This window comes from Schistocerca nitens, chromosome 1 (genome assembly GCF_023898315.1).
Source record: "Schistocerca nitens isolate TAMUIC-IGC-003100 chromosome 1, iqSchNite1.1, whole genome shotgun sequence".
NCBI classification, from domain to species: domain Eukaryota; kingdom Metazoa; phylum Arthropoda; class Insecta; order Orthoptera; family Acrididae; genus Schistocerca; species Schistocerca nitens.
This window is the reverse complement of record NC_064614.1, coordinates 618,266,164-618,284,070: the sequence shown is the minus strand read 5'-3', so window position 1 is coordinate 618,284,070 and position 17,907 is coordinate 618,266,164. Positions and strand designations below refer to the sequence as shown.

Sequence of the window (17,907 nt, the reverse complement as noted above, 5' to 3'; positions counted from 1 at the left end):
CATATATCTAGAATGCAGTAAACAGTGCCTTCTTACATTATTCTTCATATTTTGTTTTCTTACTTAGTGCCAAATAATATCGAAAATTATTTTTCTTCTTAGTAATTCTGGCTTTTTCACCGTGGAAATAATTTTCAGTATAACCTGTTTAACTATTTATGTTCTTATTTATGCACAATTTAGTCTTTTTCTTTGTAAAATGAAATAACATTTTTGCTTCTGGATTATTTTCTCTCTTGTAGAGAGATCTCGTGCGACCTCTCCGGTGTGTCATGAAAACAAAGCAACCAACATAATAAAGATTCAGAAAACACTAAAGCAAAAAATCCAATCTATGATAGAAGTAAGCATGGCAGGAATAAGCTAACTTCCAATATTAGCAGACTCTGCCAAACCCATGCTTCTGCGCATGTTTAGTCTGCAGCATACTTTGCACAATCTGTCGATTAGTGACATCACACACACATTTGCGACATGGTCGGCTGCTGATTTACATCCAAGCATGAGAGGCGCATGCACTTCGAGAAGTTGAGTTTGGTCAGGCAGTTGCTAATGTTAAATGAGCATTAGTACCTTGTTGGTTCTGTCTGTAGCAGTGGCAGATATGAGTCGCACAGCTGTGAGTGCCCACGAAAGGGCAAAACCAATATTCTGTAGGTTTTGTTGTTATTTAATTTGGTGCAACAAGAAAAATGTCTAGAAACATCTTCAGTCATCTTAAGTCGGTCTTGGTCCGGTGGCGGGAAAATGCTGCTGCTTTTCGACAGAAAAAAATCATTTGTTGAAAGCTCAAGTAGAGCCAGAAGAAGAAAATAGACAAAGACCCATTTTGAGAAAAAGCATTTGTTTTAATAAAAGCAAACATTCCAATTGAAAAGCTGATTGGGGAATCACCCCCTTTTTTAATATTTAACAGCCAGTTTGTAAGCACAGCACGGAGACATCGTCTGTAGGCTCATAGTGTGACAACCTTTCAAGTTTTTGTTACTAATGAAGATCAGCTCACAGTTCCCAGACATCTGTCTTTCCTTTTTTTAGGTTGTGTTCTTCACATAAGTGTGTATCCTCTCCTGTTATTTATTTTTATAAATCCCTGCTCCCTGTTTTTGGGCATTATAGTGATTCACAGTGGCATCATCAGGATTCACCTACTGTTAATAATGGCTGGATGGTTTGGCAACATGGTGATCACATGTCCTACAATCGTAGATTGCTCCTTGCACTATCTTGTAGAAAGCAGTGCACCAGTCAGAACAGGTCTAGGGCCTAATCCTTAGGTGAGGTTTACATTTTACATTTAAAATAAGGACTTACACAATCAAAACATTTGAATTCATACAGGGAGACAAACAAAATTGGAGCGGGGCTGAGAACCATTGTGGTTTGTCGAGGTGTGTTTTCTTAAATATAAGTTGCAGTTCTTCGCTTTAAAAGAAAACTGATCTAATTGTGACCAAAGTAGTGATGATGGCATCAAACAATCCTTCACTTTCCATTCATTTTCGCTATGTATATTGTGTAACTGTTGCTTTCTTTCTTTATTTCATTATGCTGTGCTAGAATTTCTCTGTATATCCTAGCATGCAAGCTGAAATTTCAGTCTCATCTCTGTTGTTTTCATTGCTGCTCCCCATTACACATCCCTTGTTCCTGTCACAAACCTTACAAGTCCCAGCCTCTGTCTTTCTCTGTTAGATGTCTATTGTTCTCTACTGGTTTTAAGTAGACAGGGAAATTTCCATTGCATGGTTCTTGATTACTAACTCTCTACTGTATTACTAACACTGCCACTATAGGTGCCTGCTATTTCTCTGGCTTACGAAGCTCCAGAGTCGGATATCATGAAACGGCAGCCCCGCGATCCGTACAGGGACAATCTGGTGAACCGCAGGTATGTTTGAATGATAACCCCCGTTGGCTGCTGGATGACTGTGGTGTTGTCACCTTATATCTCCAACAACAACCGGCAACCAGATAAATGCATGTCTATATTGTGGCATTGGCTCGCAACCAGGTTTTTAGTCCTAGCTGGCTGCACTTGCAGATCACTCTGTAATCTTGATCTTGTGTAGACTCATTAATGTTAAGATCACCCTGTGCTTCCATTTTGTTTCGCATAACAGATCGTGGCAGAAAACTGTTTAGTTTTCCTCGCCCCTTTCACAGATATTTTGTAGGATAAAAGGAAATATAGTGGACCAAAATAGGCTTCCTGAAGTATGCATTACACTTCTATTTTGTGACCATGCTCAAACTGTCATTTCCATTCAGTTATTTTATGCAGTGTGAGATTTTATTCTCATAAGAAATTTCTGTTATAGTTCATTGCATCACCCATGCTGAATTTACAGACATTGTATGCATTTTTTAGTTGCCAATACTTGAAGTATGTTGTCTTCCTCCTCATAAATTAAAAAGAAAATCATATATGTGTCAGGCTTATTTTCTTTTGTATTTATTGCTCTTGGATCTCTCATCTACAAAAGTAATAAATGTAAGAAGTTCCTAATCATCTTTGTACATTCACCAATTTTCATAAATTGTCTCCATGTAACCAATAACAAAAACACAATTTTACTACCACAAATGCAGCTGGTAGTAACTAGTATTAGAACCTGGAAGCACTTAGTACATTTTCTTTAGTATCTCAGCAGAAACTAGTTTTCGTATTAATGTACAGTAATTTGTCACAGGTGCACTCAGCAGACTAGCTGTGTAGACTGTCACTGATCATTTATTGTATAAATTTCTTTTTTCTGTTTAGTATGTGAAAGTAAGTATGTCAGCCATGTGAGTTTAAAGTATGTTCTTAGTAATTGGCAACAGTTTTTACATACTTGATGATACATTGATTGACCATATCACACAACTGTGGTGCCTCCCGTTCCCCCACCTGTGTGTTTCATTTGCCTACGTTCAGTTCTCCATCACAACCAGTTTCCTGTCCAACCATAATCACCAGAAGTAATATGCATACAGTAATTCTGAGTATAACCTCTACTTCTAGATGGAGAGTAATGGTTCCATTGTGTTTGTGATGTGAATGAATATTTGATGGAACTATGGCACAGGGGGGCATCACCCTAGTTGCGAGCCTTAAAGTTGCAAGTGTCTTGTGAAAGAGAACATGCTATACTACCTATTAATCTTGCTCTGTCTGTGGGGAATGCTGCATTTTTATTTGATGTGCTCATCATAACCTTGTCTGTTTTTATTCCCATACACATTGCAGTCCCTGTTACACAAGGTAAATATTACCCTTGAAAAGCCAGACTGGACACCTGAGACAGTGGTTTGGTGAGTTCATTCCATTTCAAGACCTTTTCTGTTACTATTATGTTGTTATTATGCATGAGTGGTGCTGGCTTGTGTTTTACACAGCATAGTTATCTGACATTGCTGCTATTAGATGAATATCATTTCATAAATAACCTGTAACAACATAGTTGATTTATAACAAACATGTATTGCTTGATATATCTGTCATTTTAAATCAGTTAACAACAGAACTTCTTTTCTTAAAAAAAAAAAAAAATTGCAACTTTGCAACTTTTGGAATTTCAAGTTTCATCAGCTCATTTTTTAAAAAGAAAAAAATAATAATAAAATCATATAAGAAATGCAGTTTAGTAAGTTTGTGCAATAAATACTTTTACTGGATAGTTGAAAATGTGTTTTCAATCTGTTTTCAGTAAAGTCTGTTTTCTTGTGTGAGTGAAGACTTTAATGGTGAATATTTGCTCTGCAGGCTTATCTCCATGGCATATGGGCAGATTGGCATGATACAGGCTGCAGCAGGATTCTTTGTCTATTTTGTAATAATGGCTGAGAACGGTTTCTTGCCTCTCAAACTATTTGGAATTCGAAAGCAGTGGGACTCGAAGGCTGTTAATGATCTTCCAGATTCTTATGGTCAAGAATGGGTAAGAGTCTTTTTCAAAATATAAAGATTGAAAGAGAAGGATTATTTTAATTTTTTGTGATTAAAACCTGTTTTGTATCAAGTAACTAATATAGGGTGTGCCCAAATGAAAGGGAGACTAGAGTTACATGTTAAGAAGTTATAACAACAGTATTATAGTTACAGTTCATCTGGAACAGTACTACTACACACAGTTGCCATTGACATCAATACACTGATCCCAGTGCATAGGAAGGAAGAAGATGGCTTCAGTGTAGAAACTCCTGGGTTGCTGACAGATCCAGTTTTCCACAGTGTCCTCCACTCTCTTGCCACAGGAGAACCTCTGACCATTCCGAGATTGTGTTAAAGGGCTGAAAATATGCAAATCATGTGGGGAGATAATCGAGGCTGTAAGGGGAATGTTCCATGATCTACATTGAAATTTTTGAAAGAAATTGAGGGTCTTTTTGGCCACATTTGGCCTAGCACTGCCCTGGAGAAGCACTATCCCGTTTGAAAGCTTGCTCCTGTGCTTGGTCTTGATGGCCTGTTAGAACTGAAGCAATGTGTTGCAATACTGCTCAGTGTTAACTGTTGCACCCCATGATAGTCAGTTGATGAGTAGAAGCCCTTATTTGAAAAAGGATCTGTGCATCACTTTTCTGGCCCCCAGGGCAGTTGACTTGTTTTTGGATGAGGGGAGCCAAGACGTTGTCACTCAGTGGTCATCCATTCAGTGGCACAGTCAAAGTGGGGACACCAAATTTCATCACATGCTGCAATCTGAGCAGTTAAATCCATTCCTTGCTCTGTGTATCTTTAACAGATTGGTCAGGCAAACTTCCATCTTCTGAATCTGAAAGATGCTTGGGCACCCATGGTTTACTAACTTCGCCATAACAAAGCTTCTTATGGATTATGTATGGCACAGTTCCTTAGTTTACTGATAGTTCAGTGGCAGCATCACTTATGGTCCAATGATTCAGCCTTGTAACCTACCGAGCGAGGTGGCGCAGTGGTTAGCCACTGGACTCGCATTCGGGAGGACGACGGTTCAATCCCACGTCCGGCCATCCTGATTTAGGTTTTCCGTGATTTCCCTATATCACTCCAGGCAAATGCCGGGATGGTTCCTCTGAAAGGGCACGGCTGACTTCCTTCCCCATCCTTCCCTAATCCGATGAGACCGATGACCACGCTGTCTGGTCTCCTTCCCTTCTCTATGAATAAACTGGATAACCGCTCTTAGTGCTGATCAGCAGGAATCCATCTTCCAACAAACTGCGGAAACAACTCTCCAGAAATGAGGCAATTGGTGTGAAGCCATTAACTCTTCTTATACAACTGGAAATACCACCATTTCATCTCTCAGAAACACATTTATCCACTTGGACTACGTACAGCACTGCTACAGCAAAGGTCGCCTTTTCAGTTGGGCATACTTTATATTTTGTTTTTTGTTCTATGCAGGTAATTACGTGTATAACTTTTTGTAGTAAAAAAAGTGGATGTCTTTTAGTTTTCTTCTTTATGTATATTGGTTTTCCATAGTAATATTTTTTGTACTTACCTCAAATGTAGAGTTAATCAACTAAATGATGAAGTGTAGATCAAAATTTTTCTCAGAATAATTGTAATATATAAAATAAAGATGGTGGGAAGATCGGCTCTTTAGTTTCAGTATTGTACTTAATAACTGAAGTAATAGTTGTTTCTATAAGTTAGCTTTATACCTGGTTTGCTTCACATAGTATGGTTAGATCACATCAATTTACAAAAATAATGAAAGCAAGAAGCATGTAATTGCCAAACCTTTGTTGTCTAATTATCTCGGCACTCATTTTGTTAATGGGCAATCCAGCAGGATGCTCTTACTTCAAAAGTTGGATTTCATAAATTTTGCTATTTGGTGAAAGCTGTGAAAGAAACTGTGAAAGCTAATCAACAGAGCTCTATGTTTATATTTCCAAGAAAAGGCTGACATGCCTCTGCCATTCATGTACGATGTTCATCATCATAATAATATTGTGATGAGTGTAGTGAAACCCTGTATTAACAAACCTTTAAAAAAATTCTCATTTCTAATGAGTGCTTCATTCTGTTCTGGTAAAACTACATACATTGTTACTAAAAACTACCGTATTTACTCGAATCTAAGCCGCACTTTTTTCCGGTTTTTGTAATCCAAAAAACCACCTGAGGCTTAGAATCGAGTGCAAAGTTCTGAAAAATGTTGGTAGGTGCCGTCACAACCAACTTCTGCTGTCGAATATGTGTACCTCTATACAGGCATGCTTTGCAGGGACAAAGATAAATACTGGCGCCAAAACTCTGCGTCAGTAAATAAAAGAAAAGGTAGAAGAATGTAAGCATTATGCCATGTATTCTTTCGTGTTTGCTGCTATCTCATTTAAATCCTGCCTGCCTAATAAACTACGAAACTAAAGTGAGACAACAGCAAACGCGGAAGAATATACTTATCATGTCATGATTATATTCGTATTATTCTTATGCTGAATAGTAATACAGTCAGAAATGAAGTACAGCAACTGACTAGATTTTTAAATCTAAGATGACTCTAATTTCTGTGCCGAATGTAATGTACTAAAGAGGTGTCTGCAAAGATTTTCAAACGGATAAAAATTTTCGCTAAACTCTCGTTCAGAACATTATCTATCATACGCAGTCTATTATTTGGTTCTTGTTGAGCATTATCAAAGAAAACAGCAGTGTAAGTAACAACAAATAGCAGTCTCTTGCCATTGCTTCGCTTATGAGACAATTCCTCTTTTCTTTTTTTTTTTTTTTTTTTTTTTTTTTTGAAAGTGGCAGCAGCACGCACAAAAGCCCGCGAGTGGCGACAGGTCGTAAACACTCATCATCAGAATGCAACGAACAATGCATGACACAGTACAATAATGCATTTTCAGCTCAGAGTGACGTAAACACCTATAACAAAGAGAACGGCACTTATCAGATCAAACCAAAATAAGCAATCGATTCAAACCAGACAAAGCACATGAAAAAGGAATGGTACCCGTATAAATACAGACGGAGCGCCTGACACATATCAATGGCTACTTGGTAAAGCTTAACAGTTAAGATTATGACTCGAACCAACATACTGTAGCTGTATCTTCATCCATTCGACCTAAATTGTGTCTCATGTTACAATGGACCAACTTTGTTTCGATTTGGAGGTGCGGTCTAAAACTTTTCTCTCCCCTTGAATTTCGAGTCTCAAATTTCAGGTGCGGCTTAGATTCGGGAAATTTTTTTTCCTTGATTTCGAGTCTAATTTTTCAGGTGCGGCTTAGATTCGAGTGTGGCTTAGTTCGAGTGTGGCTTAGTTCGAGTGCGGCTTAGATTTGTGTAAATACGGTAGTTAATGAACTCAAGTTTAAGAAAAAGTTTTGTTATAAGGAATAAATGTGAAACAGTTGACAAAAACTGAAACATATTTTGTCATATTTTTTAAAATATCCGCAAGTGAATTCTACTTATGTACATGTTAATATTATTGAACCCTACTCTCTCATAAGGAAAGTGATTACATATAATAAGACCTACATGAAATGTGACTTAATTAGTTCTGTGATCAAAATACTGCACTGAAACATATAAAAAAGTTATGTGCAGCTTGACAATTGATATTCCAGGGTAGAACCAATGAAAAAAATTGGCAGTAAACGATGACTTATATTCAGTGTGTTCATGCATAGACACATGAAACAGCACTGAAAATTTCATTAGCCATCAAGCTGTCCTCTTCCTTCCAGTGAAAATATACACGCACTCTCTCTCTCTCTCTCTCTCTCTCTCTCTCTCTCTTTCTTTCTTTCTCCCCCTCCCCCTCCCTCCCTCTCTCTCTGTGCCTAAAATAGTGCAAGAATTGTTAAGAGTATCAGCCAGCTACACTGCTCCTTTAAATGGTGTTTATTTTATAAATCAACAATAAGCCCATTTTGGCATATTGCCATCATCATGTGCTCATGCATGCAATATTGTTGCTGCCATGTCCTGTCTTTTTAGAATTATTAGTTTCTCCTTGGATGAATGTTGGAGACATACGTGTCTCATTCTCAGTCAGAAATCAGAACTTTGTAGACTGAAATTCTAGAGAAATAATAAACTTTTACATATGAGTGTTTTTGAATTGCTAGACAGGAGAATTACACAACCTTGTGAGCTTATTGGGGATTGTATACTAATCTGGTGTTCATAGGTGTAAGATTTGTAGTACTTTGTCTTTGGAAGCTAGTGCCAGGTAGGGAACATATGCTAAAAGGCTTCCCACCTTGTACTTCATTGGACTTGCGAATTTGTGCTGTTAGTACATTTTTTATACTCTCTAATATTGTTTCCTTAATTCATTCAAACATCTGTACTACTTTAAAGAGAGTCCTATGCATATAAATCAGTTGAATCTGAGATTAAAAAATTATAATTTTCTTCCAGAATCCGAAAGAAAGTTTAACTTTACCTATATTGCCACAATACTTAAAGGGGCATCTACCAGTCACCAGAACTTAAAAAAAAAGTCTCTTGAGACACAAAGTGACCAGTATATGACTAATGGATTAAGAACGTATGCAAAATGAAGAAAATGCAGCCACTTAACTATAATGACTGATATGTGGTGGATAGAAACACGCAACAGAAAGAAGTATTTAGCCTAGCTTTTGAACTCTCTGTCTACCAGTAGTAGAAGAGAGAGCAAATGCACACAACCATGCCTGTATTGTGTGCGTGAATGTGTGTATTTTCTCTAGAGGAAGAGCAAGAGCTTGAAAGCAAGTATAAATAAGATTTTCTGTTGCATGTTTCTGTGTGCCAGACATCAGTCAGCTATAGGTTAGTGGTTGCCTTCCCTTTATTTTATGTCTTATTCCATCAAGGAATCTCCATTAAGTTAAGAACATAAATTGTTAATTGTGCTTTCTGCAATATTTTTGAAATTGTTGGAGTCATAAATAACACATTAAACTTACGTTGAAGACTGAGCCCCAAACAAACCTAACTACAAAGATAATAGCTTGTGTGAGCTGTAGACCAAATGCTGGGATGGCTAATACCATCCACGCCTTTACTTAGGCAATGTCTTGTGATTTATTTGTGCATGGCCTGAGCCATATCCTGTAATTAAGTTTCATGCTTCTGGTTTGATAGCCTTACCTACAGCATTGTATTCTGTTACCTTTTAAGCTGAATAATAATTTGTAGTTAAAAACACAAATGATTATGGTGAATTATGTCATTTAAGATGTCCTCAGATTCATTGAGCAGTACACTTTCAAGGTTTTCACCAATAAGCATATTACTTAAGAAGTATTCACATAACATGTAACTAATTTTTGATGTTTTGTCTTGTAAAGTATCTGTTTTTGTGTCGTAAATCTATGCCTAGTGCCAGTCTGACAATGTTTCATTTGCTGGTGTATATTGCTGTTTTCCTGTGATGAACCTTTGAAACTAAATGAGGAAGGATGGTAGGTACATACTGCTTTAGTTAAAAGTGGGTTGCATATTAGTTTTAATTTAAGATACATACTCAAAACTGATAATGGGTTATATTAGAACAATGATATTTGTAACGACTTATATTTACAGACCTATCAGGACAGAAAGAAACTGGAATACACCTGCCACACTGCATTTTTCGTAACAATTGTGATTGTGCAGTGGGCAGATTTGATCATCTGCAAGACTCGTCGCAACTCTATCATTCACCAGGGAATGAGGTGTGTACAACTTTTTTCCCTTTCATTATTTTCACAATTATTTCTGCTATTTGTGCATGATGTCCTTCACAGTTTTCAGCGTATGTGGTATTGATCAAGTATTTATACTTTAAACATTTACAGTTTCTATAGTTTAAGATTAAAAATATGAAAATATGTGGAGTAATCATATATATATTTATCAAACATGATGGCACAGTGGTTGAAACCCTCGATAAATACAATTCACACATGAGAGGAATGAGATTGAAATTGTCTTCCATACATGTTGATTTATGTTTTCAAAAAAATAGATATAAAGTCCATGTTTTCACATGGAAATACACAGATTAAAGAAACAAGATCAACCGTAGCATACACTCAAATATTTTGATGCTTAAAACTGAAAGCCCTGCAGTATCACCAGGACAAAAAAGGAAGGAGGGGCAGGGGGTGGGGGGGGGGGGGGGGGAGAGAGAGAGAGAGAGAGAGAGAGGAGGGGGAAGAAATTGATAAACATTGCTACTTGTTATATGCAGATGTGATAATTGCTACGGAAATATTTCCATTCTTGCAAGTATTCTGTTGTGACTGAACTTCAGCTTACTTCAAAGTGGAACAAACACTTTATTAAATAATGAATGTGGTGCGTAGTATTTGATAATAAGTTGGTCACTGTAGACCACTTCTTAAATAATTTTGAAGTATGCAAAATAACAAATATGAAATGAAATCTATTGACAGTAGTTTGCAGGAACAGAATAAACATAATGAAAAATAGTTAGGTCTTCAGAGGAGGAGGACTGTTTTATGGGACTGGAGAGAGAATAGAAGTAAGAAATGACTAATAAGTCATAACAAATGATTGATAAGTCACTGAAATGGCTGAAAAACCGAAAGTCATGACTCTTTTTGTCATTTTTCATTCTCTGTTTGTAAGTTTCATTACTGTTGAAGTGTCTGGCTAATTTAGAAATTGGAGATGGTATCTTACTGTGCATGTTACTATGAGCAAAAAATTGTCACCAAAACTTCAGATATGTACCAGCAAAATACGAAGAAAACCTTACGCCATCTGATATGGTATACCTAGTTGGCTCATAATTGTGGTAGAGAGCTGAAAATTCGAAGTGCTGAATAGAGCACTTCTTTTTTTTGAAATTTGTTTATTTCATATTTACACAGTAGGACACTCATCTAGGAGAACTAACAGGTAAGTAGCAAATGTCGCAATTATTCCCTAACCCTTCTTGAAAGTGATATAAGGTTATATATTGGATAATCTAAGGTAAAACCATCAATGGTGTAACATTAAACTGGGACAGGTGATGAGGAAAATTTAACAGCAGAGGCTCGTTATGTAGAAACCACTGTGCCAAAAGCAAAGTGCAGTTCTACATTCTGGCCCTGATGGACCAAACGGGACCAACTGACCACCTTGTCATCCTCTGCCATTGGCTCCACTGGCTTGTGATAAGGAGGAGTGTGGCATTAGACATCGCTGACCTGGCTATTGTCAGTTTTCCTGACCTTGGAGCCGTTACTTCTCATTTAAGTAGCTCCTCAGTTGACTTCATGAGACTGACTGCACCTGTACCAGACCTCCTACCAAGGAAAAATGCTTCACTGGGAACTGATCATGGGTCCTCCTCATAGCAGCCAGACACACTGACCACTGAGCTGCGGAGGTGGATGCTTTGTCAAAAAGTGAGAAACAGTAAGGGTGAACACACAAAGCTGTCAGTTGTGGATTAATTCAATATATTACAATGAATTGTAATTGTGGGGCTTGGTGTAAAAATCAGTTGTTAGTTTTGGTCAAAAATGAGTTAAGAGTATGCTTAGTCTACAATAGTTGCTTCTTCATCTTTGGGTACAAGAACAAAACTTTCGTTGATGTATACAGCCTCTTGCAAACACATACTCAGGAGGTTTCTTACTTACCTGGATCTAGCATCAAAACTGATGTGCACCTAGAAGCAGAGCAATGACCATATAAAGTGGTCACTAGTGGCAGACCATACGGTAGCAATGAGAACTCTGTATTGAGTGAGTATGTATTAGATACTTAATTGATACACTGTATACAATCAGTGACCTGTGCTGTGTTGCTAAGTAACATTTTACATACATGGTGATTTTAATATTGTGTACTGTATCTGCATTGGTTTTGTTTATTTTTATTTTATTTTCGATTTAAATAATCTCAGATCAGAATTTATGTGATATAGTCCAAATTTAGATATTTGGTGCAAGTACCAGATGAGTCAAATTTATTTTTAAAAGTATTGCCTTCAGGCATGAGGTTTCATCTCTCAATAATATTCTTGTACTAAATATTTTACAGCCCCAGTGTTCAGTGGAAACATCAAGTTTTGTTCATTATAGATTTGTATAAGCCAGGGTATAGTAAAAAATAAATTTAAAAAAACAAGTGTTAGTAGGTCTCACACTCTGAAGGTTCTGTGCAAACTGGATTATTTACTGTGTGTAGGTAGTTCACCTATAGGTTTGGCGAGTGTCAAAATAGGTGACAAATACATAGCTGTATCTTTTGATTGCATTGACTCAGAAACTTAAATTTTTTGCACTGCCAAGGGAATACAGACTTTAGTACTTGACATAAATTTCAGCTTGTCTCCAGTACTTGTTCCTAGGGAAACGAGGTCTTGACAGACAAACAGACTGACAAAAACTGATCCTATAAAGACTTCTAGTATTATCAATTGATGTACGGAATCCTAGAAAGAAGTTTGGCTTTTCAAATCAGCTGGGAGATAATGGAAATATAATAAAGTGCAACAAATAAATATGATGATTTTGCAATAAAAATTTAGTCTCTCCTCAATCTTTTATGTACACTTGTATGCTAAAAAGGTTGTTATATTTACAGGAACTGGGCTCTGAACTTTGGTCTTGTTTTTGAGACTGCTCTGGCTGCCTTCTTATCATATTGTCCAGGCATGGACAAAGGCCTGCGGATGTATCCTCTGAAGTAAGTTGATATCTCATCAGATGTTTAGCTATTTTCTAGGCAAATAAACAATCTTATCAACACAAAAATTCATATTTTTATTTTTTAATGTGTATTGAAGTAGACATGTGATTTTATATTTTATCTGGCACATCCCAAAGGAGTATGCTATAAAATTCCTGTATGAACATAAGTCAGTTAATAATCTTCAAAGTTGTTTCCACTAGTGTGTGTGTGTGTGTGTGTGTGTGCGTGTGTGTGTGTGTGTGTGTGTGTGGAATGTAACTGGTATCATTGGGTTATGGTGTGGGGTTGCACTCCATACATAATCTGTGACTCCACTGCATGTGTGTGTCAACTTTACCTACGAATAATTCGCAGTCACTGTTCTTTAAGTTAATTGATTGAGTGATCCTGCTGTGCAGTGCCACTAAATTGTGCTTCGTGAATTCTTCCTTTGCAATTGGAGCGAGTGCTGGAAGAGCAGTGATCTATTTAAGCTACTGAAAGAACGTAATCAGATTGGGGATAACTCTTCTCTATTATAACTGCTGTTACAGTTTTACGGTTTTGTTTGCTGGAGGTTGCTCATAACTTGTAGCCTACAACAGATTGTAGCATGTACGTTTAATGCTTTGGCATCAGAGACAGAATGACAGTTCTCAAGTCTTCTTCATTTGCATTGGGATGCCTGCCCACACCTCCCTCTTCGTGACTTAAAAGGCTCTGCCAAGCCATGATGCCAAAGCATAAGTGGGCCTCCACAGCAGGTGGAGGTATGCACTCTGCCATTGCACTATGTCAATGTCCTGAGCTGACAGTTTTTGTACCCCATCTGCACATACGTTAAACCAAGGTGTACACAGTGGGCTGTTCCATACTTAAAAGCTACCGGAACACAGTTTTACGTTTCCAGGTACATCATCAGATGCCATGGGCTTGTTGTTCTGGAGCTTCAGCACATCCGAGCAGTTAGTAGTGGAACATGTTATTTCCTATGACTTGTTACACCATAGTTTGCCCCTGTTGATAAGGAAGGAATGACAACAGCTGAAATGCAGTAATGCACATAGAGAAAAGAATGTGGTAAATGGAAAGTATGAAGTGAATTGTGATTCTTGACAGTTAGAGGGGGACAGTCACTATAGTACTTTCAAATATTTCTGTATTTGAGACAAAAGGGGCCGTAAGTATAATTTATGCAATTACAACTTGAGATCACATATAGGTAATAATCACACACTGCTTTGTTTGTGGAAGAAGGGCAGCAGACCTGCTGCAAGCCATGGCTGTTTTAGGCAGTATTGAAACGGATGTGTCCAATTATCATTACTTAAATATGTCATTGGCTGGAGCAAGACTGCCCTCTTTCATAAATGAAGCAGTGTGGTGGTATTAAAAATATGGTCTCAAGTCAAAATTTGGAAATGAAATTTGCACCTCTTCACCTCTCGTAGGCAAATATTTGAGGAGAGAGAACAGGTTAATCACAAAGATACTTTACACTTATTTCCACCTTTTCTGAGAAATTCACCTTAGCTCATCATCTGTCTTTCTCATCTTTCTGTTTATCCCATCATACATTGTTTCCTGTTTTCATGATTTGACAAATTTATTTTATGTTAACTTTCTGGCCAAATACCCTTCCTGTTGCCACAGTCATTGTTAACCCAAGGGGGAGAGTTGTGAGTGAAAACTGTTGTGTGAATTGTGTAAGCTTTGTTCTGCATATTATTGTATATTAGCTGTTTGTGTATCATATTCTTGGAGGCAGCTGTTTGGGATCATCCCAGCGTTATGCCTAAACTAGTGCAGAAAATTGCCTGAAGACCATACTCAGACTGGCAGCCAGTCTACAATCATTAATGTATTATGTGAGTTCAGTCAGGGCCTGGATCAGTTCCCTGTCTCTCAAAATAACGTACTGCACTTTAGCTCATCATTGCTGTAAAGCTTATTACTCTTTAAAATCTTAAATATTTCTCCATGTGACAGCTGCTCACATTTGTCTGGAAACAAATATAGGTCAACAGACAAAGGAAAATGGAAATGAAGCTTAAGAAATTATTGGCATTAAGTAGCAAAAATATATACACAACTAGCATTGTGCACACATGCACAAACATTTTTATATGCTCTTATTGAACTTGTCCACTGCCTGCAAGTTAATTAATGGCAGTTGTCTCACTTCCAAACTATTTCCAGAATGTCATGTGGACAATATTTCAGGGTGTGGAGACATGATGATCACTTTGTGCTTGAAATGTACTGTAAAGTGACTGCCTAAAACTTTTCGTAAACAATGTAGGAGAAGTTGTATAATTCTTGTCCCATATTACTGACAGGCATCTGCAATGACAACTACCCATGCTGTCAGTGTTTAAGTGGTGTGAGGTTAGACCTGTTGAAATTCCATAGGATGGTACATGTTTTTCAGTGTTTGTATTTTATTTATGTCTCATTGCCACTCTCATTTTGTGGTAAGTACTGTAATTGCACATAACATTCTTTTGTGAGAATATGTGAAAAGCAAGGTAGTCATGCTGCACGCAGGCTTTTGCAACAAATGTGATGTATAAAAACACAACAAAAAATAGATCTTAAAGTTTGAGAAAAAATTGTGCAAATTATTCAAATTAAAACTCACCCTTTAGCAGCATTTTTAAATTCCTTCTTCAGGGAGGAGAAATGAGGTGGTTGAGGAAGATTTTTTGCAAAGAAGTCCACAAGATCAGTATCACAATTAGATCCGGTTTTACACATTTTGTAGGTACTGTGTATTGTAATTAGATCGTACTTGGTGGTAAAAGGGTTAACTATTCATATGAACATGCCTCTGGAAATGAAATCTGCTGTCATAAGAGTGTTTGCTGCTGAAAGACTTCCACTAAAGAAGGTATTAGGTTGTTAATGGGTAGCATGTGTTAGAATGTTTTCCTAAATGGTGCAACACACAATTTTGTATTTGATTCTATACGTATATGTATAATATGTAACGTGATGCTTTAAATCTTATGTAAAACATTTAAAATATTAGATTTATCATGCATATGACACAAATTTGTGGTTAAAAATATAAAAAGAAGGAAGTTCGTGTATTTATACCTATGGTTAGAAAGTTTCAAACTAATATGGTGTAGCTTATAGCTTGTCTTACCCATATTCTTTTGTCTTTTCAATTTTTTTTACAGATTTGTGTGGTGGCTACCAGGACTGCCGTTCTCCCTAGCCATCTTCATTTACGATGAAGTGCGCCGTTTCTACCTACGCCGAAACCCAGGTGGTTGGCTGGAACAGGAAACATACTACTAGAGTGCTCCAGGCCTGGTGACAAGCAGTGCCAGCGTTAAGCCTGCCACGTTTTAGTAGGCACATCAGGAAGGAGGAAAGCGGTGTACCACAGAGTGTGTCATGCGTGTACTGTTCTGCTCTTACAGTGTCTGGATATTTAAACAGTTACAGAAAACAGAAGAATATTGATTGTTAAAAGTGCAAGATATATATATTATATATAATTCCACTGTTAAGTATTCTTCTACTACACTTTTAAACATTTTGTGTTCGCTGTCCGAGGGACACGGCTGGGCCGGTTAGCTCCCAGGAAGCCATTCTTTTTTACGTGCACTTTTGGAGCTGTCAATAGCAGTCTACCGAATTTGACAGGTTGCTGCAGTTGATATTTTGGTTTAGTGAAAATAGCTGTTATTGAAATGTGGAAAAGTGTGCACAAACTCAATGTTCTTTTATTGTACAGTGTATGTTGAGAATTACAACGGGAAAGTGAAAAAGAGGGATCTGTTAAAGATGTGAAGTTTGATGAATTGCCTTGTTCTTCAGGAAAAGTGTCTTGTTTGATAGAACCAGCTAGTCTTTTTCAGACATGTTCAGCCTTTCTCAACCATTCAGCTTCTTGGGGAGGGCAGGTGATCTTTTATGACATTCCACACGTCTGAATAGTTGCCTTAAGTGGAAGCTGTGTTTTGGGTGAACGTATCATCTGTGTAGGAAGTGAGAAGAGCTTTGTTAAAATTTGGTTTTTCCCCAGTCAGGCTTGCTGAGAATTTTTCCCCGAGTTGCATCAGAAAAAACTTTCAAGAGAGATTATAAAGCAGTGGTGTTAACTAGATATTTGAACTATCTCCATTGAAACATATAACAGTAATAAGTGCAGATTTTTCATATCCTTTTTTTCTTTCCTTTTCTTTTCTTTTTGGAGGAGAAGAATGGTGTAAATAACACTTAAAACTAGATCCAGAGTATTAGTTAGCTAACAAGAAAAGAGGTGTAAAGGTTTCTGAGCTACATAGATGATTTAAAGGTAAACAGTTTAATGTCCATGCTTGAACCGAACTGGATACTTAGGTAATAGACATGCATTAGGTTTAGTGTTTCCTTGTCGTCATGATACATGGCTCATGTGGCAGTAATGGATTGCAACACGCTGCTTTCTTCCCCGTGACAGCCTGAGAAGAGGGTGGAACGTTAATTTTCATTCACCTTGTTGTAAATATTTTAAATTTTCTCAGCTGCTTGAAATATTTTGTTTCTAATTTGTGTTAGCAAGGAAAACTTTCCGCCAGCTTCTTGCACAGGCTAGAGAACAAACTGTATAAACTGTGTCAATGTTTGGGTGTTAAATGAACAAATAAACAAACTTCTTAAAATATTCTCCTTTGAATATATTCATTATGTTGCTCTAGTAACAAAATAATAAAACTTCAGATATAATTCAGTCATAATCCAAAATATTCTCACTCATTTTTGTTCGGTTTTATGAATCATGTTCTTTTTTATTCTTAGCATATTGTTGTTTGTTGCACAACAGTGCATTTGGTATGGAGCTTGGACATTGCATAGCACAAAAGTTTACAATGAGAGTTGGTAAATCAGTGAAAGTAGACAATAACATATTTCAAAAAGTGTTGAACATTAAGTTTAGTTGTAGATTTTGCTGTATTTTGAAATAGGCTCATTCAGTGTGGTTGCTTAACAGAACATTGTAGAATGTACACTAAACTAGAGAAGTTAAGTGAAAGCTTTGGAATGACAAAATTTGAGTAGGTGGCTTAGGACAACATTTTGTAATTAGCCTCTTATTAATCGTCTCAGAATTATGTAACACTGTTGGTTATACATTTTCTGAGGAAACTGTTGCAAGCCAAAAAGTACTGCAAATGATGGGTAACCTTTGTGGCTAGGATTGTCCTTCTTGTCCCATTACATTCGTTCACTCAAGTCACAGTGTTCAGCTCATGCCATAACAAATTTTGTTGTTCATACATGTGAGCTGAATTACGACTGTCATTTTG

General features: G+C 37.1%; 1 protein-coding gene across 8 annotated transcripts in view; it reads left to right on the top strand.

The window, feature by feature from the left end:
* Nucleotides 1-17,264, top strand: part of LOC126257182 (sodium/potassium-transporting ATPase subunit alpha) — a 603,371-nt gene extending 586,107 nt beyond the window's left edge. For 7 of the 8 annotated variants that reach the window (XM_049955547.1, XM_049955549.1, XM_049955546.1 and 4 more), the window contains 4 exons: nt 3,749-3,923; nt 9,515-9,645; nt 12,518-12,619; nt 15,790-17,264. In XM_049955547.1, coding sequence (XP_049811504.1) covers nt 3,749-3,923; nt 9,515-9,645; nt 12,518-12,619; nt 15,790-15,910 — 529 coding nt within the window. In that variant the 3' untranslated portion in view covers nt 15,911-17,264. Of the gene's footprint in view, nt 1-1,796; nt 1,892-3,748; nt 3,924-9,514; nt 9,646-12,517; nt 12,620-15,789 lie in introns of all 8 variants that reach the window. The other variant, XM_049955545.1, reaches the window with a different exon arrangement.
* The last annotated feature ends 643 nt before the right edge of the window (nt 17,265-17,907 follow it).